At 39.6% G+C, this 25,819-nt stretch overlaps 2 protein-coding genes and 1 long non-coding RNA gene across 4 annotated transcripts; 1 reads left to right on the top strand and 2 right to left on the bottom strand.

Annotated features, from left to right (window-relative positions):
- The first annotated feature begins 2,734 nt into the window (after nucleotides 1-2,734).
- On the top strand, nucleotides 2,735-9,072 carry tmem184c (transmembrane protein 184C). Its single transcript, XM_003449711.5, has 10 exons — nucleotides 2,735-3,364; nucleotides 4,907-5,037; nucleotides 5,118-5,154; nucleotides 5,264-5,469; nucleotides 6,265-6,339; nucleotides 6,439-6,532; nucleotides 6,633-6,745; nucleotides 6,849-6,948; nucleotides 7,055-7,226; nucleotides 7,849-9,072. The coding sequence occupies exons 1-10, from the start codon at nucleotides 3,248-3,250 to the stop codon at nucleotides 8,157-8,159; spliced, it is 1,356 nt and encodes a 451-aa protein (XP_003449759.1). The 5' UTR covers nucleotides 2,735-3,247; the 3' UTR covers nucleotides 8,160-9,072.
- LOC106098556 (uncharacterized) lies at nucleotides 3,006-4,899 on the bottom strand. The gene is made up of 3 exons (XR_001224826.3): nucleotides 3,913-4,899; nucleotides 3,626-3,690; nucleotides 3,006-3,393 (listed from the first exon to the last, which is right to left on the bottom strand). It is a non-coding gene; the product is annotated as an uncharacterized LOC106098556 (long non-coding RNA).
- prmt9 (protein arginine methyltransferase 9) lies at nucleotides 8,335-25,515 on the bottom strand. Of its 2 annotated transcripts, none has more exons than XM_003449673.5 (13): nucleotides 25,417-25,515; nucleotides 23,430-23,629; nucleotides 21,895-22,043; nucleotides 20,814-21,050; nucleotides 20,469-20,636; nucleotides 20,216-20,318; nucleotides 18,628-18,737; nucleotides 18,302-18,494; nucleotides 16,896-17,079; nucleotides 14,551-15,241; nucleotides 14,292-14,445; nucleotides 10,488-10,610; nucleotides 8,335-10,215 (listed from the first exon to the last, which is right to left on the bottom strand). In XM_003449673.5, the coding sequence occupies exons 1-13, from the start codon at nucleotides 25,463-25,465 to the stop codon at nucleotides 9,976-9,978; spliced, it is 2,601 nt and encodes an 866-aa protein (XP_003449721.2). In that variant the 5' UTR covers nucleotides 25,466-25,515; the 3' UTR covers nucleotides 8,335-9,975. The 2 variants fall into 2 exon arrangements, with proteins under 2 accessions (XP_003449721.2, XP_025763737.1); XM_025907952.1 differs by having other exon boundaries at nucleotides 25,134-25,459.
- Nucleotides 25,516-25,819: the final 304 nt, after the last annotated feature.

Below are 25,819 nucleotides of genomic sequence, written 5' to 3'. Positions count from 1 at the left end.
TATTCATTTGAGTGGTTTGTTCATTTGCAATTTTGCAAACCTAAGCTGTGCTGCCATGTTCTTTTTAGAGAGATGACTTTCTCCTGGCAACCCTTCCAAACTTGTTAAGTCTTTTTTTTTAATTGTACTGTCATGAACTCTAACATTCAACATGCTAACTGAGGCCTGTAGAGTCTGAGATTTAGCTCTTGGGGTTTTTTCTTTTGCAGTTTATCTTTGTTTTGACCTTGAGTTGAATTTCCTGGGACATCCACTCCTGGGAAGAACTGCCTTGAATATTTTCCATTTGTGAATAATCTTTCTCTCTGTAGAGTGATGGACTTCAAATCATTTGGAAAAGGCCTTTTAACCCTTCCCAGATTCATGGGCAGCAACAATTGGTTCTTTGAGATCATTGCTGATGTTTTACATCCTTGGCCTTGTGTTAACACACACACACACACACACACACACACACACACACACACACACACACACACACACACACACACACACACACACACACCTAAAAGACTTCAGGCTAGAAAACTGGCAAAATGTCTGCTGATCATATGTACTCACACACATTTGATTATCAATCATTGTGATTATCTGGCTGCTACTTACCCTCTTAATTCCTATGGAAGTAGTAAGGTTGTATTTAGTTTTTCATACACAATTCACATTTTGGCCCAGTTTTTGTTAAATAAATAATAAAATGGTGTCATATCATCTTTTGCTGTTCATCTCAGGTTTTCCTAATTTAAAGATCTGCTAAGAATCAGATTATTGTTATTATATCCTGACAAGACAACTTTAGAATTGGAACAGGGTGTACTTCCTTTTTACCATTACTGTATCCTAATCTGTTTCTTATTTTAACATATGGACACTTTTAAAATATGTTTTTTTCAATAGGTGTGCTTTATAAATTGTTTAAAATTATTAAATATATATATATATAATGTATAGTTGCTTTTAGTGGTTCTATTAATAATATTTTCTTAATAAAAGAAAGAAGAAGAAGAATTAGTTACTTTCACAGATATTTATTTTATTAATTTATTTATTTATTGGCTCATGGGATCTATTTATGGTAAGTGAAATCTGTTTTAAAATAACTTCAACTACATGATCCAACAATAACTACATCCAGTGTACAGACTCCAAACATGAGCTGACTGGTTATATTAGAACAGAGTTTCTTAAAGCTTGAGATCAAGGTTGGATTACTAAACAAGCAAACAACTACAGAAGAGCAATGTTGAATTATAAGTTGAATTTATTTTCATAAAAATCAATCAAAAATGCAAACAAATAAAAATACAGAGAACTCACAGCAATGTAGTACATGGAAATGAATAAAAATTAACTTGTTTTTGGTAATGTAGGAACACACACATAGACACACACGCACACACACACACAGACAGATAGATAGATAGATAGATAGATAGATAGATAGATAGATAGATAGATAGATAGATAGATAGATAGATAGATAGATAGATAGATAGATAGATAGATAGATAGATGTGTGACTTGGAAGAACTTGTTTGATTCCCTCCTCTCCGTGTTTCTTTTCCTGAACAATATTATAAGTGGTGAGAGTAAGAGTGAGTCTAAACATTTCCTGACACAAAGGCCTTTGGCAGACATATTAAGATAAATAAGTAATTGTTGAACTACTGGAGTCTTACATATTTCTTTGACAAAGGAGGTGCACTTTGGCTGATGCATCAGCAACCAGACAGTATGTCTCCTTCTTTCTGTATTGATTATTATTATTATCATTCCGCAGACCCATCCATTCTGTTCATCTCATTTGCCATTTATACAGTACGAGATACTGCACTTATGGCTGCGATTCACTTTGACTTGATGGACGCCACATCCTTTATGCTTAAGTATGTTTTTGGGTTTGATCAAACACGGCATATATTTATCTACCCTGCCCTTACATGGCTCTACCCTGTATGCTACTTTGCATGGCAATCCCTCCAAGCTACCCACCATGGCACTCGCATGCGCTACTTGTGGCAAAGACTATTTCTAATTCATAAAAGCCAAAAGGATCAATACAAAATTCATGAACAATCTGTCCTCCAACAACCAGTGAGTTCTGTGACTGTGGGGCAGTGTAGACATGGTGCGACAGAAAGGAAAGTTCTGCCTCCCTTCATTTTTACAGAGAAACACACTCATACGCCTGCACATACAAATACAAACAAAGAAGAAAGGATAAAAAGAAAAGGGCTCCTCTGATATGTTGTAGTCCTGCCCAAATATAGACAGTGCATTTCTATGAATTTAGATAGAAATTTAAAATAGGAACAGAGATAAACCAATAGTTTTGTTCTTAGTGTTGCTCTGGATCCTTTCTGCACAGCCTCATCTGAGAGTCAAACAAAACAAACTCTTTACTGTTCTACATACAGGCCTCTGTATCCAGTGGAAATGGGAATAAATCCCATTTGCCATTTCACTGAAACCAGTAACCCAAACGTTTCTTAAATAGGCCAGACAAAATTTATGTGAAAAAAATGCCACATATACTCAAGCTCTGTATGTCCTAAAAGTGACATATTTACTATCTCAGCATCAATGTTTTGAATCTGTTTCACGTCTGATACCCTACATATAGCAAATGAGCCGGGATCCTGATAATTGTTAATTCACATTGCCATCTGCTGGCGAAACCACATATCATACGGTCATGAAGCTATAGCTCAACCAAACTATCCACAATTCCACCAATCAGGTTGAGGGGTTTAGGTGGAGCTCTTAGTTGAAGCAAAAAATAGGAAGTTCACACAACAATAACAGCAGTTTGGAAACTTTTTTAATCTCTAAACCTCTCCCGGCTGTAACTTTTTATATTTATATTTTTTTAACTAGTCTCTTGATTTAGTGTGAATTATAATTTTACAGATTTGTGGAGCCTGGTGTCCTGGCAGTATGGAACTATTCCAGCACCGTTTGTTTACATGGTGAATCAGCTGACAAGCTAATGTTAGCAGCCTCGCTTTTAAAATTGGAGTCATATGAGCTGGTTGTTATCAAGCAGCTTTGTCCTCATGAATGAATCGCTACGTTAGAAAAGAAGTCGACATACGTTTACACATTAGTAAAGGATTGTTTTAGAGTCGCGGTTAGCCGATAGGAGGGTAACAGTATGCTAAGCTAACGTAAAGTGCGTTAAGTGTTGAAGACGTTGGTTCAGGTCTTTAGTAAAAGAAAGGGGTGCCCTGTAGTGTCTCTGTGAAAGATGCCGTGTTCCTGTGGGAACTGGAGAAGATGGATCCGGCCATTGGTCGTTGTGTTGTACATCTTGTTGCTCTTAGTGGTCCTGCCATTGTGCATCTGGGAACTGCAGAAGTCAAAGGTCAGTGCAGGTGTTGCTCATGCTTCTTTCTGGGGAGATGTGTTGGTTTAACACAGAGATAACACGTGGTTCTCACATACTGCACTTGAATAGTTGTGAGTTGTTACAGTACTTATGTGACGTTGTGTTATTTTGGGTACAACTGTGTATAAAGACAAACATGTTCACCATCAACTGGCTACTTGTTATCATGTACATTAGCAGCTGGTTAGCTCTTCATTATTCATCATTAAGCACTTATTAATGCATTTGCAAACCTACCAGTTTGTGCAGTAATTGCAAAGTACAGTGCTGTGAAAAAGTATGTCCAACCTTCCTGTTTACATCTCCACGTACGTGTTTCAGGTCATCAAACAAATTTTAAAATCAGACAAAGTTAAACCAAGTAAATACCAAATGCAGTTTTTCAGTGATAATTTAATTTATTAAGGCAACACTATCCAGATCGATCTGACACACTGTGAAGCAGTAACTTTCTCCCCTTTGTTAAATCTTGAATTAACTGTGATTAACCCCATTTTTGGAACGCTGAGTTCAATTTAACTGACCTGTTAAATCAAGAAATCACATAAATTAGACCTGTCTGACAAAGCGTAGCAGGCTAAAAATCTCAACTTTTAGCCTGCTTCATAGCATCATAGCTCGATCTAAAGAAACTCAAAACAGCTGAGGATCATTATCCAAAAATAGAGAATCCTTGGAGCCGTGGTGAACCTTCCCAAGAGTTTTCAGCCCACTAAAATAAGAGTGCATTGACATTAAAACAATTCAGCAAAGAAAAGGTTCGGCCAAAATTCCTGCACAGATTTACTGCCAGTTATCACAAATGCTTCACTGCAGTTCTTACTGCCAAGGGTCTCACAACCAGTTATTTGCTTTAGGGAGCAATTACATTTTCACATAGAGCCAGGCAGGTTTAGATAACTTTATTTTCCCTGAATAAAAGAGCTTGTCGTTTAAAAACTGCTTTTTTTTTATTTACTCAGAATATCTTTATCCAGTATGGAAAGTGTGACAAACATGCAAAGAAAAAAAAAAAAAAAAAAAACAGGAAGGGGGCAAATACTTTATCATAGGAATCTATATTAAGGTTGTTGAGCGAGTAATGGTAAATAAGGCATTAAATGTTTTCTAACTGTTAAGATTGCTGATGTTTTACATATTAAAAAGACTTTGAAGTGTTGTTTTATTTTTTCAAAACTCAAAGTCTGCTAGAGTAATATAGATGACCTTTTTTATTTTTTTAAATAACCACCATCTTCATTGCTCTTCTGGTGTGTTCTATTAAAACAGTCTTTCCTTAATTGTACTTTCTTTAAAAACTATCTTTATCCAAGTCATCACACTGCACTGCAATTTAGTTAAACACGTCCCCTTTTTACGGGACTTGAAATTAAGTATTTTTACATGGTTGTAATGTTACTGTACTTCAGAATCTGAATACTGCTTTCACCATTGACTTTGTATTAAATGATACCCTCCAAGACTCCAATGGCTAAATGACTTAAATGTTGTTGACTGTTCCTTTCTATGTCCCGGCAGGTTGGCACTCATAACAAAGCATGGTTCATCGCTGGGATTTTTGTCCTCATGACCATACCCATATCATTATGGGGCATCCTTCAGCATCTAGTGCATTATACTCAGCCAGAGCTTCAAAAACCTATCATCAGGTAAAGATCTTAACAGTCATTTTAGCCACAAATAGGAGCCCAGAACAGATGTTTAAGGCTTTTGTCTTTTCTATTTAAAGGATATTGTGGATGGTTCCAATCTACAGCTTGGACAGTGTGAGTTATGTATTTTTTTAATGAAAGCCATCGCACACCAGTTTATGAGTTTATATAACCTCATAGCTTTTCCTGTTATTGTTCCTTTTTCATCTTTTTTTGTTTCCAGTGGATTGCACTGAAATACCCCAGTATAGCAATATATTTTGACACATGCAGGGAGTGCTACGAGGCGTATGTCATTTACAACTTCATGACGTTCTTGCTTAACTACCTGGAAAACCAGTACCCCAACCTGGTGTTGATGCTGGAGGTTCAGGAGCAGCAGAAACACCTGCCCCCTCTCTGCTGCTGCCCACCGTGGCCAATGGGAGAGTGAGTTCCCTTTAAACTTTTTCCTCTTATGTCAAACTGTAGCTGTCAGCAGGTTAAATTCACTGACCCAGAGTTTAGCTGCGCTCGAGTGTTGGTCATACCTTTGCTGTAAAAGCGATGTTAGTTAAACATTACCATCTGTTTATACTTTGACCCAAAAATGTTAGTTTTATGGACAATCTACTGACGTTTTACTGGGATTATTGGCCATAGTCAGGTTTCCTTACTGTCTCAATGAAATGGCCACAATTTAGAGATTTAATCTGCATCGGTCTTCTTGCACAATGTTTTCTCTTTTGATGTATTTTCATTTCAGAGAGGTTTTGTAAATTTAAACAAATGAAACTGGTTCACTTAATGTACTAAACTCTTGGAGCTCAAATCTTTCTTTTGTTTCCCTCAAAGCAAACAAGTCAGTGAAAGTCACAAGCTTCAAATTAGCCCCAGTCACACAACATCTGTAATTGGTAATTGGTCAAGTGTGCTGTTAATTTAGCCCAGATTTATCCGGGTGTCCTTTGTATATAAGAAACTGGTGTAGATGTATAAAAAGAAGTCCTAATGGCCAGCATCATCAACCTCATTGTTTTAATAGGAATATAAATACAATGTGGCTAAAATGGGCCATAACTTAGTTTGTGTTGAGGAGACTTAGACAGTTCAGTGTTAACTGTTATCATCAAGCCGGTCTCGGGCTTCTGCCCAAGTGATCCTGAGATACTTCTGCTCACCGGGCTTTTGCTTGGAATTTCAGACCAATTCACTTCTAATTCAGATGATCAAATTCCTCTGCAGGGTTCTGCTGCTGAGATGTAAGCTGGGAGTGTTGCAGTACACAGTAGTAAGACCCGTCACCACAGTCATTGCTTTGTGAGTAACCTCTGGTTGTTACCTGATTTATTGTTTAACTGTAGTCACATTTTGTTTGGTGTCTGTTGATGTCAGCTGTGTGTTTCTCTTCCTTCCTAGAATCTGTCAGCTGTGTGGAGTGTACGATGAAGGCAACTTCAGTTTCAAAAACGCATGGACATACCTGGTGATCTTCAACAATCTGTCACAGCTGGTAATGGTGGCTCTAAATCCTGTTAAAAGATGGACTAAAAAATGTTACAAGCATTCCCTTCCTTCATTCCCATTCCTTTCTATGTCTTCTTTTGATCTAGTTTGCCATGTACTGCCTGGTGCTCTTCTACAAGGCTTTGAGAGAGGAGCTGAATCCAATCAAACCAGTCGGCAAATTCCTGTGTGTGAAAATGGTGGTTTTCGTCTCTTTCTGGTAAATCTCAGTGTGTTAAAACTTCATGACATGACCCAGATATTTCTGAAAAAGTCATTTAAAACAAGGCTAATGAAACTGTGATTGCTGTAAATCTTTTTAGGCAAGCCGTGGTCATTGCTTTGCTGGTTAAAGTGGGCATTATCTCAGAGAAGCGCACATGGGACTGGCAAAGTGTGGAAGCTGTAGCTACTGGCTTACAGGTACGTGAGTATAGTTCAAACATTCTGACCAAGGTCAACAGAACTAATATATTCTATGGGACCTAATAGTGCAACACAATGAAGCTGTCCACTTTTTTTTCTTTAGGATTTCATCATATGCGTGGAGATGTTTCTCGCAGCCATTGCCCATCACTTTAGCTTCACCTACAAACCTTACGTGCAGGAGGCCGAAGAGGTGTCTTGTTTTGACTCTTTCAGGGCAATGTGGGACATCTCCGATGTTAGAGCAGATATTTCTGAACAAGTCCGCAATGTTGGTACGTGTTCCTGCTGTACTATAAGTGCTACAGTATCATAAGCTAGTTGGTATCGTTGTTCACCTTGTGAGTGATTATTTAAGCTATTTTTCTGACTGTTTGTATGGTTTTGTGACTGCAATGCTAGAGTTGAGATCAAAATGAAGAGGCAGTTCAACAATAAATATTGTCTGCAAGATGAGTGCTCGTTACTTATGTATAACAGGCTATACTGAGAAGGGAGTGCATGTGTAGTTAGAACAACATTCAGAATTTAAAAGATTGTGGAAAAGGTGCATGTTGGAGCCGGTACTTGCTTGGCTTCTTTATTTTAGGTTCCCTTTACTCAGTAGTCATGGATTGTACTAGGTCCTGTGCAGTTTTCTGACTGTACAAAATGGTAATGGCAATGACCACGTGATGGTTGTGATCCCATTCAAGCAGAAAAAACTCTGTCAAACCAAAAACACCTACCAAAACCATCTGTACTGTAGTTCCTGCTGCAGATGTACCTGTGATAATCTAGAACTGACTACTACGCACTGCTACATGAATAGCATTGCTACTGGTGTGAGCCATCATAACATGATCTTTACTGCATCCTCTATAAAAAAAATAAGTTTCTCTTTGTCCACATTTGCAGGAAGAACAGTTATGGGTCGTCCGAGAAAGTCCTACTTCAATGAGGCGCAAAGTGATGGTGAGCGATCAGGCCTGCTCTCTTCTGCGTCTCAAGATGCCATCACCGAAGCAGCTTGTAATCCAGTTTCTCCTAAGGGTCACTATCAGGGCCTGGGCAGAACCCCCGCACCGCACTCTTTGTCAGCACCCGCTGGGCTCGGCTCAGCCCTGTGGGAGGAAGGGTGTGAGGCTAGACCTGAAGAAACCCAGGATGAAGAAACTACCAACCAAACCAAAGACCCGACAGAGGCAGATCTCATTGTGATCACCTAGCTTAGGTGCCGCAAACAGACTCTGCCAGACATGGTTGGGCAGGGCCCAATTATAGCCTTGCCACATTTTTTCAAACGTCACTGATGCAAACAAGACAAACTCAATTAAAAGGGCACAATGAACATGCAAGACATAATGGACTGCTTCCAGTGACAGCTTCAAGAATGTTTGGTGATTTAATGGTACTAAAAGACTAGTAAGCAACGTCAATTTGCTGTTTTATGTTTTATTAGAGAGTAGGCTAAACTAGAATTGGTTTTACCCAGGAAAGACACAAGATCAGACAAAACATGGCTCTCACCGAAGAATAAGTGAAATATTGGAGAAATGTTTTCCAAAAATGAAACTATACTGTTTTACGTGTCATTCATGCCGTAATCTCAGATGTGACAGAAGAGGCAACCTTTAAATTGAATATCATGCATTTACTGGTTTTCGATAAACTGAAAACCTGCACTACTATAACTACAGATATCTGCAGTCGTTTCGTTCTAACTAGTCGATACAGAGGGGAGAAAAGAGCAGAGGTAACATGATCTTGTTTCACTTGAAAAATTAACCGTGGTACAATGACGTGTACATCACTAGAAAAGGGGTCATAACTGACAATATCACACAGTATCAATATAAATGTAGTATACTCCATTTCAGAAGAGTACGAATATATACAATTAAACAATCCTAGTATTAAAATCATAATTCAGTTTTAAAAAGTACAATCAGCACCTTCTGGTTGGCTCTTATCTATGCTTTAAAGCGTACGGCTTACTCGACAGTTGATAAAATCCGCTAGTCTTCGCAGATGCCTTGTTCTGTGTGCTGTGTAACTAGTGGAATGTTTCTTATTTTATTTTTCAATCTGGGATCATTTTTATTTGGTAAGATGTTTTCTGTCTCTTGTAAACTGAAATAATTTTGCACCTGTTGCACTAAAGCCATTTGTTTTTCCATAGGTTTTTAAAGGCTCCTTCTTTGTGAATTCACACATTTGTTCAGGGATATTGCCATCGTTAATGTACAGTTTTGGGATATCAGTGTGTGGCACAGCGAGGGGTAATTGGCATCATGCCTGACTCTGGTATGTCGCACTGCCTTATGGGATTTTCTTTTTCTTTCAAAATATGACTTGACACAATTGCATCAGATCCATTGTTCTATACATCCATTGTTTGATTTAATTCCATCTCGGATATCCTCAATAAATCAGATGAAATATGACTTCGTTTTTCTTGCCTTTATTATAAAAATGCAACATTTATAGGTCAAATGAATGATGTTTACAAAAACAACTGAGTCTGTAATTAAGGGCTAATGTGTTTATTATCTACTTACAAATGTAAGTACAAGTCCTTGTGGACCTATTTTCCTTTAACAAAATATACAGCAGGCTTTTTACTTAAACTTCTAACAAGGGTTTTTTCATGCAGGGAGTTACTAAACTGTGATCCCAATGTTTTGAGATTGGTACTACATGAAAAATGTCAATAGAGAAAGGGCATTAAAAAAATACTAGGAATGTAATATTAGCAGCAGTGTTCTTTGAAATATACTCTCATACGTATTCTGCAGACAGTGCAGAGAGTATTGTAAACAGCAGGCTGTGAACTGCTGGGCAAACATGATGACACAATTTCTACATGCAATTTACCCCAAGCATCTTTTTCTGCAATATGATCTGTAACAAAAAAAATGGCCATCAGACAACAAGTACACCGACTCTGATACATCTGACAGACCAATACTGTCTTTGTTATCACTCAGCTGATACAACAGTCGGCTGAAATGTATTACAAATAAGCTAAAATGTGAGCGATTATCACTCCATCTGCTCAGGTGTGCTTTCTATATGGGCCAAAATGGAGATGGTGCTTTTGTGAAGCTTCACGGCGAGGCGGACCCACTCTCCTGCTCGTACCTCCAGGGGCTGCTGCAGAACAACGGCGGCCTGCTTCCAGTGAGAAGCCTGGCCGAGGGTGCTCACACTGATCTCTTCGTCCAGGTAGATGTGATACCAGAAGGGAATTGCAGTTATCCTGCCTGCAGATGTAGCCTGGACCTGTTCATTCACAACCAAAGAAGCAAAGTCAGAAAGTAAAGTGAGGTTAAAAGTTTGTGGGGAGACAAATACAGATCTGACTCATTTCTACTTCTTTTTTCATGCTTGTGGATTTTTATCAGCAGATTTCATGTGTAAATCAGTTTTCAGCACTTCAGCCCTGTTCTATCACAGGTGATATTTCTTTTTAAATTTATTTACTTTAAAAGAAAAAAAATTAATACATATTCCAGTCGTGATGTTATCACTGAAAGTGCTGATGTACAACTAACCTTGACTTCTCTGTTAATGTAGTTTGCGTTGGCATCCATGAGGTTGAGAACAAAGAGCTCTACAGATTCACTGAGGTGTCTGCACTCCAGTGTGGAAAAGTCCAGAAACACATGGACCGGTACCTAAAAAATATAATAAAGGAAAGAGAACAATTATGCTGCATTTCATTCACCCACAATTCAACCATAGCACTTCTGTTCTATCCTGACAAAGGCTTCCTAACATTAACAAATACTGATCGTGTCAACTAATGCCATAACTACTATAAATACGTATAGGTACTCTAAATACTTACCCATAAATACTATTACCCAGTATGGCCCAGAACAGGCATTTATGCTCTGAAAATGTCACATAAACGCCACTTTATTAGGTATACCCGGCAAGTACCAGGTTGGACCCATTTTCCTTTACTGGCATGCATTGTGGTCTTCCGCTGCTGTCGCCCACTAACACGTTGTGTATTCAGAACAAGTAATTTTTTGAAGTACAGTCACCTTCCCATCAGCTGACCTCCGGCATCAATGAGGCATTTTCACCAAGAGAACTGCTGCTCACTGGATATTTTCTCTTATTAGGACCATTCTGTAGAAACCCTAGTGATGGTTATGTGGGAAAATCTCACCAGATCAGCAGTTTCTGTCTGACACCAACAACCATGCCACATTCACATTCATTTAAATCACCTGTCTTCCCCATTCTGATGCTCAGTTTGAACTTCAGCAAGTCGTCTCCACCGTGTCTACATGCCTAAATGCAACAAGGTGCTGCCATGTGATTCGCTAATTAAATATTTGCCTTCATAAGCACTTAAAACTAAAAATAAAGTGACTAGTAAGTATATAGGCTTTAATCTTGTGTGGATCTCACTCATGTACTGGCTCTGAAATTGGCACTCAGTCACCAAAATTTTAAGAAAGTAAGCTTCAGGCAGAAGATTAAAAAAGGAGCTTTTGTTGAATCTTTCTTATTATTTCTTAAAAGAAGAAAAAAACAGTTTACTTCTGCTAAAGGTACAGATTTATTTTAAAATTTAATAGCAGGCTAAGATGAAAAAGAATAAAGGAACAGCTAAATTGACTCAGTGTTGTTGGTCTCAAAAATTAGTATTTAACCACACAATGTTATTTTCAGCAGGGACTTCACTCCCTCACGGGTTAGCTCAAAAACACATCTTCCACCTCATCCAGACGGGCCGCAGCAGACCTAAAAACCTGCCAGAAAGTGGCAGCACAGAAACCGCCACAGTTTCCTTGACTACAGAACAAAAGAAGCTTTTCTCCTCCCTGTCGCAGTTGTGTAGACCTCAGAGCCCACCGTTTGATGTGCCTGATGTAATGTGCACTGATGTATTCAGGTAGGAATGTCTTAGGGCCAAGCTATGTGTTGTGTCTTGTGTGACAGTTGTGTTAGGAAGTGCCCTCCGCCGAGGGCTTCAAAGACAACATCTGTTAAAACAAACGACCGTCCCGAGAGAGGCCTGCAAAATTAGAGCACAAACATCATGCTAGGGAAAGAAAAAATATTTCCAGACCAAATAAAGAAGAAGAAATTCAAAGGAAATTCACAGCTTGTTTCACGCAGAGGCACACTTCAAAAGAGGAGCACAGAAAACAAAGTGCTGGACCTTGGTATTCCAAATGAAGTACTTGTGTGTTTTCTACCAATCCGCCTGATTATCTCTGGCACGTCACATTCGATCGGAGATATTTTTTTTTATACTTTAATAACACTGCACCACGTGTCAGTCCTATTTAAAATAACCCTTTTGTACGATCTTTGTAAATGATGCAGGCTTACAAACATGGCATACTGTATGCGAAAACTGTCAATATTGACTGTTATTGCATCATGAACATGAGACAGAATATCAGATACAAGCAGCCAGTGAAGTACAAAAGCAAAGTAAAAACTGTTTTATGAAAACTAAAAAAGTCTTGGCTTTACAATCTGGGTTGATTGTGATTCCCTGTAATTTAGGCCACATTTGACTTAATTTAAAACCACTATAGATCGTAAGAAGACCCTTCGTAACTGAAATTATGAAGCTGTTATAAGTAAAACAACTATTTCATGTCATCCTCCTGTTTAGAAATTAAGTCTTGAAAAATGTTTGTGCCATCTACACTGAGAAGAATATAAGTCGCTTAATTTAAAATGCTAATATAGACAAGGAATCTGGTCTGCTTAAGCATGAATGAAGAAATAATACAAAAACTAAAGTTTTGGAGCATGTTTGAGCACTGATAGAAATGTTTTTTGTTTTTTTTTTCTAGAAGGAACAAATATGGTTATGGAATAATGGACCAATTCTTCATGGCATAAATGCTGGCTTGAGATCTAATGACTGTGGAAGTCATCTGAGTACAGTGAACTCATTGTGATATTCAAGAAACCAGTTTGGGATGATTTGATCTTTGTGACATGGAGTGAAGAGGATGGACATGGTCAGCAACAATACTCCTGTGAGCCTGTGTAAACTGTAGCTTCAGTGTCCTGTTATTAGCTGACATGTCTGCTCACTGACCCTCTTCTGCATACCTTGGAAGGTATAAAAGTTTTAAATAATTACATACAAGTAATCTCTGTAAGCTAAAAGCTCAAGCTTCAGGCTGCCCTAAATTTTTTCTTCTATTATTGGGTCTGGCTGGTGTCAGCAAGAGGGGATTTCCTTATATGGTCATTCTCAGGCACAGCCAGAGGTATCAGTCTAAGCGTAGCATACACACCTGCTCCATCCGACTCAGAAAGTTTAGCCATACGTTGCAGGTTGAAAATGTTTTGGAGGCTAACTAAAAACAAAAAACAAAAAAGCAAGTCAAATTTACTTTTCAAACAACAGTCAATACTGATTGCCAGTGGATTTGTCCTTTCACAGGTAATCATATAATTTTTATCAAACTGTGGTAATTTTTTTTTTTTTTCCTGTGGATGTTCACAATCTCCATATTCCAGATTGGATTCAATGTACAGATGGATCTGAGACGCTGCCATTTTTTTTTTTTAAACAACCTCCACGTCGGCAAGTGGAAAAGATGGTGCACACAAGCACAAGCCAGCTGGAGGCAAATCAAAGAAAGTGGTTTTAGGGAAGGTGGTTTTAAAAAGACAAAAGCTAAAACTGAGTCTGTACAAAGGTGAATGAACTGAAGGCTGGCATCAACACCCAGTGTAAGAAGATAAAAAAGGATTTATTTTTTTTTTACCTAAAAACCACTCTAAACTAAATGGAAATAAGTATAATTTTCACCCACAGTACATGGAAATTATGGTAAATTGTCTGGTACTTACATAGCGCCATTCTACTCAAGACTCAAAGCACTTTCTATTACTACCAAGTCTCATTCACCCTATACACAATCATACAGTGCTTTTATGTCCCCAAGCCCTTTTGCTAACATTCACACAAAACTCCAGGTTCAGCAGCTTGCCCAAGGATACTTCGGCACATGGACTACAGGAGCCAGGGACTGATCCACAGACCTTCTGACTCTGACCTGAGCCACAGCTGCCCCGAATGATGGAGCTACAAACTTTAACTGCGGCACTTTTGTTTGATTCTGATCAAACAGTTGTTTGAACTTTGCACTACTACATGGTGCTCTGTACACAGCTTAGCAATCCATGTTAAAGGTGACAAGTTTATAGAAACTAACATTAGGAGGGATCATAATCAAAGGCATATTTTTAGAAAACAAACAAACAAACGTATTTACCAATTTAAGACACACACACAGAGTCCTTTACATGCAAAATAAAATACCATAATAAAGTGTTCTGGTAGATTTTGCAGGCATACTTACAGTGAACTGGTTGATGAAAGGAGCAATATTGAATCCAAGTGTGGGCTCCTGACCCTGGACAGCGCTTTCCAGTAGCAAAGTCTCAGACTCCACCAGCATACCGTACACCACAATCTTTCCCGGGAAAATACGTCCTCCTTCCTCTAGCAGACATCTGGGATAATTGATAGAAATTAAGCTGACACGTCTAAAAGCAAAGCACTAAAAACGGAATCAAAACATGCAAAAGCAAAATACTTTATCAGTCGCACACTCCTACCTGGCCAGAGACGCTTTCTCCATCAGCTTCTGCCGTATGAGGCCACAGGTTTCTACACAGTCCAGGATGATGGCACTCCACAGCTTCTCCCTGGAAGGCCTTTGCAGCATCCCCTGCTCATCCTCCGTGTTGTTGAGCCAGAACTCCAAATGCTGTTCCGAGATATTGTTGGAGCGAGCCAGTCTCTTAAGCACTTCCTGTTGCTTCTTCTTTTCCACCGAGCTGAAGGCTTTCACGTGACCCTGGCTGGCAGCGATTAGGGAGAGCAGAGAGAAGCCTTCCGACACGTCCAGCACATAAAACGGGCTCGCGCAGCGTGTGGCGACAGCGGGGCCGGGCTGAAAAGCGGACCCTCGCTCTTGGTTTTGGCACTTAACCTTCAGCTGGGAGATGAGTTTGGCTAACGCGGTGCAAAAACTCTGATGGTAATCCTGATTGTTCAGGAGCGCCATTTCCGAACATTCCAGCATGCAGAAGTCTCTCGCTTGACTCTGATCAGTTTGAAGACATGCTAATGCACTGCACAGTTCTGCCTCTGGGTTTGGGTTTGAAACAGGATACTGAGAATCCATTAGTTTGTCTAATCTGATTTTATGCCCGTCTCTCAGCACAGCAACACTGCAGAGCCTCAGGTAGGCATCTCGGCAGGAGACTTCAACAATCAGCTCATCTCGTGGCTTCAGGACAAAACCTGAGAAAAAAAACTCAATGAAGGAAAATGATCAACCTGATGACAAACAATTAGCTTCTGATTGATGCGATACTCAAGAGATAAAATCATACTGAAAATTCAGAGTAACCATAGGCCTTACTGAAGATGCATTACTCTTAAATAACACGTAATTATACTTTTTTTTGCCTGTTTTTGATCATTTTTATTGGTTCTTGTTTGTGTATGGCTTCTCAAATGACCACGAACAACCCTGTGTACCAAAGTATTCTAAAGTAAATATGAGGTCATCTGTCTGTCATTCATTTACAATAATAAGAGACACTGATAAAGTCATACAGAAAATGATCACTCCAAGTTCATGCTGTTAAAGCTGCTTCTACAAGCTACTGAATCATTTTTATTTATTTAAATTTTGTTAAATAAATAGCACCACGTTTTGTTTTTGTAACACTGATTCGAACTAAAAAAGGATGTATTTTCTGACTGCATACTATTCAGTATTTGCCTCCTTCCAGATAAGGAAACGTCTGCTCTTACATGCTTTGTCTATGACCCTGTGGGCTGTGACCAAATCTGTAGAAATTCTGCTCTCAAGATTCCTTCTCAATCTTTTTGTGTTAGCAACAAACGTCACTTGTGTCAAAACCATTATTTTAAAATTAAGTACACATAAACATGATTTATAGACACAGTAAAAAATATAGTTAAAAACATCTTAAATATATACTGAAAACTATTTAGATGGCTGCTGAAATGTGAGAAATGGGCACGCAGGATGGAAAACAAAAAGCACAGAGGAGACGAAAGGAATCCAGCAGAGAAATTATAATTCAGGGGACCAGGCAGCGAGAGGATTCCTACAGGAATAACATCTGCTCGTGTCTTCGCGTCAACATGCGGCTCGTCACAGGCGTTTGAGGAAAATGCATATTTATTGCCTATAAGAATTTCATGAACACTAAAGAGTGTCACAGGCGATCAGGGCGCACACGTCACGGCAGCGGGGAAACGGATGTTGGTGATCACCGGGAAAGGTGGCAGCACCCTTGAGGCTGCCTTCGCCAATTAGCGCTGCAGTGAAATGCTGTAAAGGCCTGTTTCAAAGATGATGTACTGCGATGCCAACCGGAACATGTCACCTAATGTCGGTGGCTATTAAGTTCACGCTGGCCTGGGATGGTAGCAAAGTAAAGAGTATGCAGTGCCCTTAGGTACATTTGCCAAAGTTAATTTAAAGCTCAGAAAGCAATTAAAACTTTTTAAAAGTCTTGACAGTTTTAATGTTTCATAGTATCCATTTTATGCTAATTTAATAGCCTTACTGTGAGCCTTAAAAATACGCTCTTTTCATTTGAGACGATCCCATAATTCTTAAATGGGTCTTACATTTTCACTAAATGTGATTTTTATAAATAAATTACATGTTGTAGTGGAAAATTCCCAGAAAATAACAACACAGAAGTGATTATTAGAAGCTAAAATGTTTCTTAAAGTAATCCACACATTATTAAACAGAGAAGACTTTAACACACACTGCCCTCATCTGATGTAACACAGAAATGCAAGATAAACAAGAAGCAAACACAAGCAGATCAGATGTTACATTTAAACATACTCAATTCATGCAAATGAAGAAGTGGACTGGTTATGTGGAAGTGTCCACCCATCTTACCCTTGGCACTGTGGAAGGGGTAGATGGCTTGTTCCCAGCAAGTGTCCTCCTGGGGTCCAGTAGACAGACTGTTCTCCTCATCCAGGTGGAGCTGGAACCACACTGCCAAAGCATCCAGCTCTCCCTGCTGAATGACGGGCAGCCGGATCTCTTGAACCTCCCTGGAGCTCAGACCTTCCAGCTCCTACAGGTTACAAAACATGTCACACTTAAAGCAGAAGCAACAGATCTGTGAAGGAGCTAAAATCAAAACTCAATTCAAGCTTAAACTCGGAAGGGCTGATAAATTTGACAGATGTTACTGCTTTTAAAGTAATTCAAAGACAATCTGCTTGTTAGACTGAGCAATAAGCAGATGTTGTTCTGCACTTTCATAAATTACAAGTCTCCAAGACCATTACCACTGTTTTGCTATTAAATCTCTCCTCTCATGCTGCTGGCAGGCACTGAGAGTTGCAGTGAGGCGGTTACAGATTAGGAAGTAAAGCGGGTTGTCCGCTAATCGGATGGTCAGTGGCTCAATAACTGGTTCCTCTAATCTCTAATCATGTGTGTATGTGAATGTTAGACAAAGGCATTTAAGAATGAAAAAAAGCACTCATGTGAATGGATGAATGAGGCTTGTAGTAATGAGCACTTTCTCCTGAAATTGAGTAGAAAAGCACTACACAAGTACCAGTCCATTTTCATCTACCGCAAAGAGCAGTTTAATATGCAATACAGCAAACATCATCTGAGATGTTTCAATTCCACCTAAAAATAACAATATTTACTTTAGTGCAAGCATGCCAGTGGATATGTTAAAATAGTTCAAAATTTGAACGCTAATACTAGAAAAATAAATTTCCAAGTTGCACTCATATCTATGAAAAGGCTGATTTGAAAGGGAATTAGCAGAGTTCCCTCGAGTGGATAAACTCTGCAACATCAACACTCAAACACGGTTGAAGGGTGTTTCTCCCATCGCTTCTCAATTATTTTTTTTTTTATGTAATTTATCAGCCAATATAAATGCCAATAACGATCTATCAGCAAATAGCCAGTATCTACACATAATAATCTTAATCTCATAAGCAAGAGGTTCTTAAAGGAACGCCTTCCAAATGTTAAAGAACAAAGTGCAGAAAAGTTTCATTTTCTATAGTTTTCAAGACACCAGCAGCAGGTTTCAGCATAAATCTAAGTATAACTTATCTGCTAAAGTGGCAGTGTTGCATCGAGGCGACAGCCCACTTACTGCACGTGTGTGAATAAATATCCTTTGCCTGTAACGTGGTCAGATTATTTTTTTCTCATTATTAAATTATTCCGGTCATTTCTATGGCAGATAAGGAACACGCAAAAGTAAAGTCAAAATAAACTAATATCATACTGGCTATTACTGAATATGTTTCAGCCCTCATCACCTGCACATTGTTGAAATCTATGTTGAGGGCTGTGAATGGTTCTGTGAGAGGTTTATATCCTCCTGGCAGTCTGCTGAGTCTTTCTGTAGTGTACGGCTCCATGGAGTCGTCTGGTTCGGAGCTGCAGCTCACTGGGCTGTGGAGCTCTCCAGCTGCAGCCATGGAGAGACCGCCCACCTTTGTCACACACAGCCTGCATAAAAAGAAAAAAAAGACACGCAGTCAGCTGATTGATGCAGACAGCTAGTGAACACAAGTGTTCTTTTTAAGGTCGCTGGAGGAAAAGTAGCCTATACGCTGGAACACAAATGGACTCCTGGGTCTACCTGTGATGCCGGCGGATCTCAGTGCACTCGACAGCCATACCAAAGACCGTGGCTCCTGCGGGGATGACCCGTCCTGTGGCAGACTGCTCCCCAAATTCATTCTCACCCCTCTGTGGGGAAAAGGCATATTTGTTGCTAATGCTACTAAGCATTTAATCCTATTAATATTGTTAACATTTCACATAAAAGTCGACTGGATACATTTGGCTTTAACAGCAGGGTAAAACTATTTGTAAGTTACTGGATGTGCTGAACTGTCACATCTCACACTATAAACTCTGATTTTGCACGTGTTATTCTGACACTTAACAGGCAGCTCCTTGGCTATATATTAACAGATGCTTGTGCTGACACTGTGTTACCACCCAGGCCAGTGTCGCCCGCATGTAGCTTTTTCTGTGCTTTTGTCATAGGCGGATCCTGCTCTGTAGTTCCTCTTACTCTGCCAACCAATCGGCAAGCTCGACCTGCTTTTGTTGCCTTATTTAAGCACTTCAGGTCAATACCAGGTGACTAGAATTGCATTTTTTGCAGCCCACCACTGCACCTTTTGGTCTACGCCACTGACAAACGTCTTATAAGCTAAACTGATTCAGGCTGAGCATGCAATAAGTGGAGTTTATCTGCATTTCTGAGGTATTTCTTTTACTGGCTGCGGGCTGGGTCAGCCTCAGCTTTCTCATTCACACAGATACACACACAAACACATAAACACCACAGCGAGACGTTTCAAATGGTCACTTCTTAGACATAATTATATCCTGAGTGTTGCTTTCATTTTCCTTTTATTACTGACTAAGTAACTGTTACTTTGTTAGCCCGCTTCTGTCTTTTTATTCCTTTCGCTGATTTGACCGGTCCTCTCCTCCCTGCAGTTTTATTGCACCTTTTGTTTTTTGCAAAGCATTAAATAACTTTGCTAAACCAACAACAACTGGTTTAATCCCTGTACCCTACAAACTGGTAACACTGAGTTGTGACACAGAGATTACGCCAGAACTTCTTTTTTTGGGATAAAACACATGATCGCTTTCTTGATGCTTGTCCCATCAGTTCAATAGGAAGTGTTACTCACTAGAAGACTTTTGAAACCTAGAAATCGGAAGCAAACCTTCTCTATCTCTGTTTCACCTACCTACATACATCTTCTGAATTTATGTGATTTTTTTAAATTAATTACATTCGTTTTATCCACATGGCTTATGTGCAAAACTGTCTAAATGTTTTATTTATTTATTTATGTGGGATTTTTAAGCTACAAGCATTGCTTCTTTCGTACATTCAATCGTTATTTTTTTAAATCTGATCTCAGACAAAGCCCCAACCATGGTTCAGTTTGTTTTGTTGTGTAAGATATGTGTTAACTTTAAGTACTGAGCGCTCAATTGTGCGTGTTTTTTTAAATAATCTATTAAAGTACTTCAATTGAACATTGGAAAAACTGAACTTCACCCAAACCCAGTGTCATCCCTCTGTGAGTGTATGAATGCATTAATGACTGCAGCTAGACATCTGCAGTTTATTTACTAGTTTATGAAGGACTGCCGTGTTTATAGACTCATCTTTGTGTTTAATGATTAGGAGTTACCTTGGGCGGCAGCAGGAGGTGGTGCCAAGCATGAATCAGACTCTCTATGATGCCCTCTCCAAACAATCCTGCATCTACTGTCTCTGTCACCACCAGTGATACCCTTTGTAGGAAGCATAAAAGCATTTATGGAAAAACCTTTTTTTTTTTAAAGACTTCATAAAACAAAGATCATTACAGCACTACACACTGAGACTGGCTAAACTACAACACCTGGAGGGTGATTAAGAAGTATTTTAAGTACAAAGTGCACCTGTGCGGTATGTCCTTTGGCACTTCCATCTCCAGGGACTTCATATGGAGGATCTTGATGCTGCCGTCCATTCCATTAGCACTCACCACCTCACAGGCCAGCTCATACATGGTCTTTGAGAGCTCACAGGCATACACCTCAGCAGCCCCTGCCTTCTTAGCACACATACTTCACAGAGAGAAGCAGGAAATCAGGACAAGAATTCACCTTTGAAGGCACAATAAGAAGCATAAATCCGCCACTAACTCTGGAGTTTGTATCAAAGAGTCAAAATTTAACTTTCAAATCACACTGGATAACTTAAGCAAATGAACAGGTTTCAAATTCTAATGGAAAATGTCTCACCCAAGGATTCCAGTACCAGTACCTATGTCAAGTACAGTGTTGCAGCCCTTCTGAACAGCCTTCTGAATGGCTTGCTGGTACTTCTGGTTTCTCCCGTGGTCATTGAGCATGAAGAAATGCCAGCGCTCCACCAGCCAGTTGGCCACACGGTAGAAGTTCTCTCTGGCTTCTGGGTAGTCTGGTCTCATCTTTAGAGCTTTGTGAAAATAACCTGCGGCTTCATCTCTAAATCCCATTCTGGATGGTAAAAGGGGGGAAAAAAAGCATTAAAATATAATTTATTGAGAGAATGTAAAATGCTACAGAACTAAGAAACACAAGTGCTTAAAACACATATCCTATCCTATAATATAATATAATATAATATAATATAATATAATACATACTACAAGCAAAGTAATATAATAGGATTTTTTTAAATCCATTCATCCATTTTCTTCCACTTATTCGGGTCCAGGCTGTGAGGTCAGCAGTCTAAGCACAGATATCCAGACCTCACTCTCCTCCACTACCTTCTCCAGCTTTTCAGGGTGGGACGCCAAGGCATTCCCAAGCCAGCCCAGAGATGTAATCTTTCCCACGTATCCCGGGTCTGCCCTGAGGCCACTTCCTGGTAGGGCACACCCAACACACCTCACCTAGGAGGCACCCAGGAGGCATCCTGAACCACTGAGCTGGTTAATTTAGATGTTTAGTAGCAGCAGCTCTACTCTAGCCTGCTACCAAATGACAGAGCTCATCACCTTAGCTCTAAGAGAGACCCCCGCTATCCCGAAGAATGACTAAACTCATTTCTGCCGTCAGTATCTGCGATCTTGTTCTTTTGGTAACTACCCACAGCTCATGGCCAAAAGTGGAAGCAACTTTTTTACAGTTCTCTCTTCATTAGAGAAGACTGTCACAGCTTCCACGTCACTGCGCACGCTGCACAAATCCATCTGCGCCCTCCCACCCTACTCTCCTCACACTCGTGAACAATTTTTAAAAAACTAAGAAACCAATAATTAAATTGAATACATATATATATTTTTTTTTTTTTACACTCACAGTATCTGTGGTAACAGTTTGCAGAGATGAGTACCTGAACAGGTGTTCGCCCATGCTGTTTAGGATCACCTCGTCATCGGGGAAAAGTTCCAGAGCTTGTTCATAGCAATCAAAAAGGTACTGAATGCGGCCCAGAGAGTCCAGTTCTTCTGCCCATTTGAAGAGAGTGAACCTGAAGGACTCCTAAAGGAGAGATTTCAATGAATGTCTTTGGATTTATTTATTTTTTTTGTTATAAGATGATGGCTGTTAGGCCCAGTAATCATCTCTTCCTCTTTTTTATAGCCTTTAAAGGGAAAAGTTAAACCATTCTCTAGCTCTTCGGTTGTAATATGATGCTCTTCACTGCTAAAGGCAGCTAAGCGTTCCCCCTTCTGTAGTAGCTATGGTTTCTTACTTGCCCACAGGCTGTATCCCTTTGTATTTTAAGCATGCTCCCTTCCAGCTCACTTTTCAGAGAAACCTAACTTAGAACTCCTGTGTTCAGGAACTATGCATCTATATCCAAACTCACTTTTTGGTCAAACATTTTGTATGCATTAAAGAAGCACAGCATAAAAACAAGCCTCAGTTTGGGTTTCACTAAAGGACCTCAACTCCGACTGCAATTCTAAAGCTTCAAATCGTCTTTGAATGACATCAGTTCTGTGACACTGTAGAGCATTATATCCATAGAGGTCATGTGACTAGGTCAGTACTTCAGGCACACCATTGGATTAGATTTTATCCCTTAAACAAAAGTTTCACCATCTCTGTAACAGTCCTCGAGTCCTAATTTCCACTGCAGTCTTCCGGGGCTTGTGTAGGGTTCGGTTCGAGCACCCCTATTACTCTCTAAGTGCTCGCTGCTATAGGCATAAATACCATTTATCCACAGATCATATTCAGATTTTTTTCTCTGAAAAACATCTGCCTTTTGTTATCTGAAACCAGATTTTGTTAAATTTCAGTGCTCAGTGCTCCTCAAGGATCAGTCATAGTCTTTATCTATTGTCTGGGATAATTCTGATTAGTCTTTGTCACTGACACCCATATTTTCTTTTGTTTGACTTAAAAAAAACAAACAATACAAAACACAGACCAACATTTTCTAAAGTAGATGACCTGTGATGTGCTTTAACATTACATGAAACTGATGACTTACTAGACCACACAGATGGTTTCACATCACACTTCTATTTATGATTCTTCGCCGGCTCTCTGTTCAGCATCAAATTTCTCATTCTTACGTGCAGCGTGTGCACCTAATTTCCTTCATCTTCACTTCACTCACTCACTGTCTGTCCCAGTGACACCATACTTTCCAAGTCTGGTTGTATGCACTGATTAGGGTATTTTAAATTACGTTTTTTTTTTTTACACTTTTTTCCATGTTTTTCTTTCATTTTGCTTTTAATAACTGTGAGTTTTTGGTGATCCTCATTTCAGAGAAGCACTGTATCAGGAAATCCTGCTCGCTTGCTGTAAAATTTGACCTGTGCGTGTATAATTGTGACTGCTTATCTGTGGACAGCGTTTGGCACTGAGTGCTGACGGACTGGTTTTCAGTGTAGTGTAAACAGTAATTACCCTTGCAAAGTCCTTAAACACAGGTGCGAGGTTGAGCACCAGGAGGTAGTGCGCAAACGCAGTTCCATAATCTTGGTTGAACAAGCACTGCTGGGCACTTTCCAGAGAGCTGGAGACCAGCTCGTTCCTGGCAGGATCGGCTCGGCGGCGCCTTCGAGTCCTCCTGCCGTGCTTCTGCCGTGTGCTGGTGTTAGGCATCCCTCAAATTAAGAGCAATAAATGGAAATTCTTTAAGAAAAGATAATCATGATACCATATGTACAATCTGAAGCCACTTTCAAACCACCCCGCCCAGAGCACTACACCCAGAAAAGACAAAAACAAAGGAGCTTTTCTGTGCAGTGAAATAAAAAATGTCAATAACAGAGATTCGTTTTCAAAATCAAGTTAAACTTTGATGTTGAGTAAAGCAATGCTGCAGAAGATAAATACTGCATAAATAAACACAAATTAAAATGCTATATATTTAATCAGCCATATGAAAAAGAAAGCTTTAACAGAACTCTATGCAATCCTGTAAAAAAATTTGTGCATCCTTACATTTTTCACAGGAATTAAGAGCATAAGTAGCAGCCAGGTACAGCTAACTAAATACATTTGATTAACTGATCATCAGCAAGTGTGAGCGCCTCCATGAAAGCAGAGGTGTTGGCAGTGTGCTGGTCTGGAGCATTCAGGTGTGTGTTAATACAGTGCCAGGGAGGAAAAGCGTCAACAATGAGCTCAGAGAAGCGACTGTTGGTGCCTATCAGTCTGGGAAGGATTACAAAGCCATTTCCAAACAATTTGAAGTCAATCCTTCTACAGTGGGAGTGGAGGGGGTGGGGTGCACTCAGACTCTACAGGCCTCAGTTAGCATGTTAAAGTTCATAAAACTGCAATTTGGAAAAACCTTAAACAAGTGTTGTTTAAGAAATGTTTAGAAATGTTGTCAGGAGAAAGCCTCTTCGCTCTAAAAAAGAACAATGCTTAGCTTTGAAAAGATGCTTGTGAACAAACCACAAGACTGATGGAGCAATGTCCTCTGGAAAGACAAGATTAAAGTGCAGCTGTTTGGTGAAAGCCAAACACAGCATATCAACACAAACACCTCAAACCAACTGTCAAGCATCGTGGTGGAAGGGTGAAGATTTGGGTTTGATTTGCAGCCACAAGGCCCCGGTACAGTGCCGCCACTGAGTCAACCATGAACTCCATATACCACAGCATTCTACACTCAAATGTAAGGACATTAATCCAGCTGCTAAGGCTTGGTGCAAGGTGGGTCATGCAACAGGACAATGATGCCAAGCACAGCAGCAAGTCTACAACAGAAAAAGAATCAAGTCGTTGCTATTTCAATCAAAGCCCAGATTTCAAGCCGGCTAAAATTCTGTGGCTGGACCTTTAGAGAGGTGTGCATAAATGAATGCCTTCCAACCTCAATGAACTAATGCAACTTTATAAAGTTCCTCGACAATGCGAGTCTGAATGATACAGAAACCATTACTCCAGGTTATTGCTCCTGAATCCGGGGTGCAGACCTGTGAAAACTTTCTTTTATGATTGTATATTGTACCTTTCATTTAGTCATACTTTTTAGATCTTCATTTTTTTTTCTCGAAATAGGCATGCCAAGTTATCATTATTATTCCCAACATAATATCGGCTTTATAACAGCAATTAAAAAATACTCCTTAACTTGCATCACTAACGTTCACTTACTGTATGCTGGTTTTGTCCACAGGCTGATGTTTAGAAATAAACTACGGGGATGTTTAAGTGGCGCTGTTAATTTGGCAAATACACAAACGTTAACATTGAATTCACATCCAACACAGCCGTTAGCATGTTTGTTTGACAGTCCTTCTCCCAGCAGCACCCTGAAGATATTCTAAAAGTTGCTAACAAAAATTATCCGCAAAAAATGGACATAATCTCATATTCAGGCTCTGTGTTTGCTGATTCAAACGCCCAATTACATTTCTGCTATAAATCGTGCATCTACCGTTCAACAAGACAAGTGTCCGTGCGCTGAATAGCTCCGAAGGAAACATGTGGCCAACTAGAGCAAGGTTCCGAAAGTGCAGCCTTTACACTCGTTTAATTTGATTTGAAATTGTGAAGAGGACAAACGCACTGCAAAAAATGTAGTGAATTTTTTTAATCTGTTTATTTGCAGACCGACGTACAAAGAGCGCCATTGCCTCGTACTTTACTCCCGCGGAACTTGTCACGGGCGGATTTTAAGGCAAAATCAAAGACCGCGACAAGTCAAGATAATTCCCAGCCAGGAAAATCCCTATGGAAGTTCCCTCTTTGGGACCTTCTGTAATTTGGCGATTTCGGTGAATTAACCCAACTGAAACGTTTTCTTTTACAATACGGGGAAAAAATATAGTTATTGTTTT

The sequence above is a fragment of the Oreochromis niloticus genome, linkage group LG6 (genome assembly GCF_001858045.2).
Source record: "Oreochromis niloticus isolate F11D_XX linkage group LG6, O_niloticus_UMD_NMBU, whole genome shotgun sequence".
NCBI classification, from domain to species: Eukaryota; Metazoa; Chordata; class Actinopteri; order Cichliformes; family Cichlidae; genus Oreochromis; species Oreochromis niloticus.
This window is presented reverse-complemented; position numbering and strand designations above follow the sequence as displayed.

Excerpts from the sequence above, each read along its gene's own strand:
- tmem184c (XM_003449711.5), top strand. The coding sequence starts at position 3,248 with ATGCCGTGTTCCTGTGGGAACTGGAGAAGATGGATCCGGCCATTGGTC. Across the intron at positions 5,038-5,117 it reads CTTCAAAAACCTATCATCAG|GATATTGTGGATGGTTCCAA; the intron begins GTAAAGATCTTA and ends TTCTATTTAAAG. Across the intron at positions 6,340-6,438 it reads GTCACCACAGTCATTGCTTT|AATCTGTCAGCTGTGTGGAG; the intron begins GTGAGTAACCTC and ends CTTCCTTCCTAG.
- prmt9 (XM_003449673.5), bottom strand. The coding sequence starts at position 25,465 with ATGTTTCCTTCGGAGCTATTCAGCGCACGGACACTTGTCTTGTTGAAC. Across the intron at positions 14,446-14,550 it reads GAGAAAGCGTCTCTGGCCAG|ATGTCTGCTAGAGGAAGGAG; the intron begins GTAGGAGTGTGC and ends CAATTATCCCAG. Across the intron at positions 10,216-10,487 it reads ACATTAACAGAGAAGTCAAG|GTCCAGGCTACATCTGCAGG; the intron begins GTTAGTTGTACA and ends GTGAATGAACAG.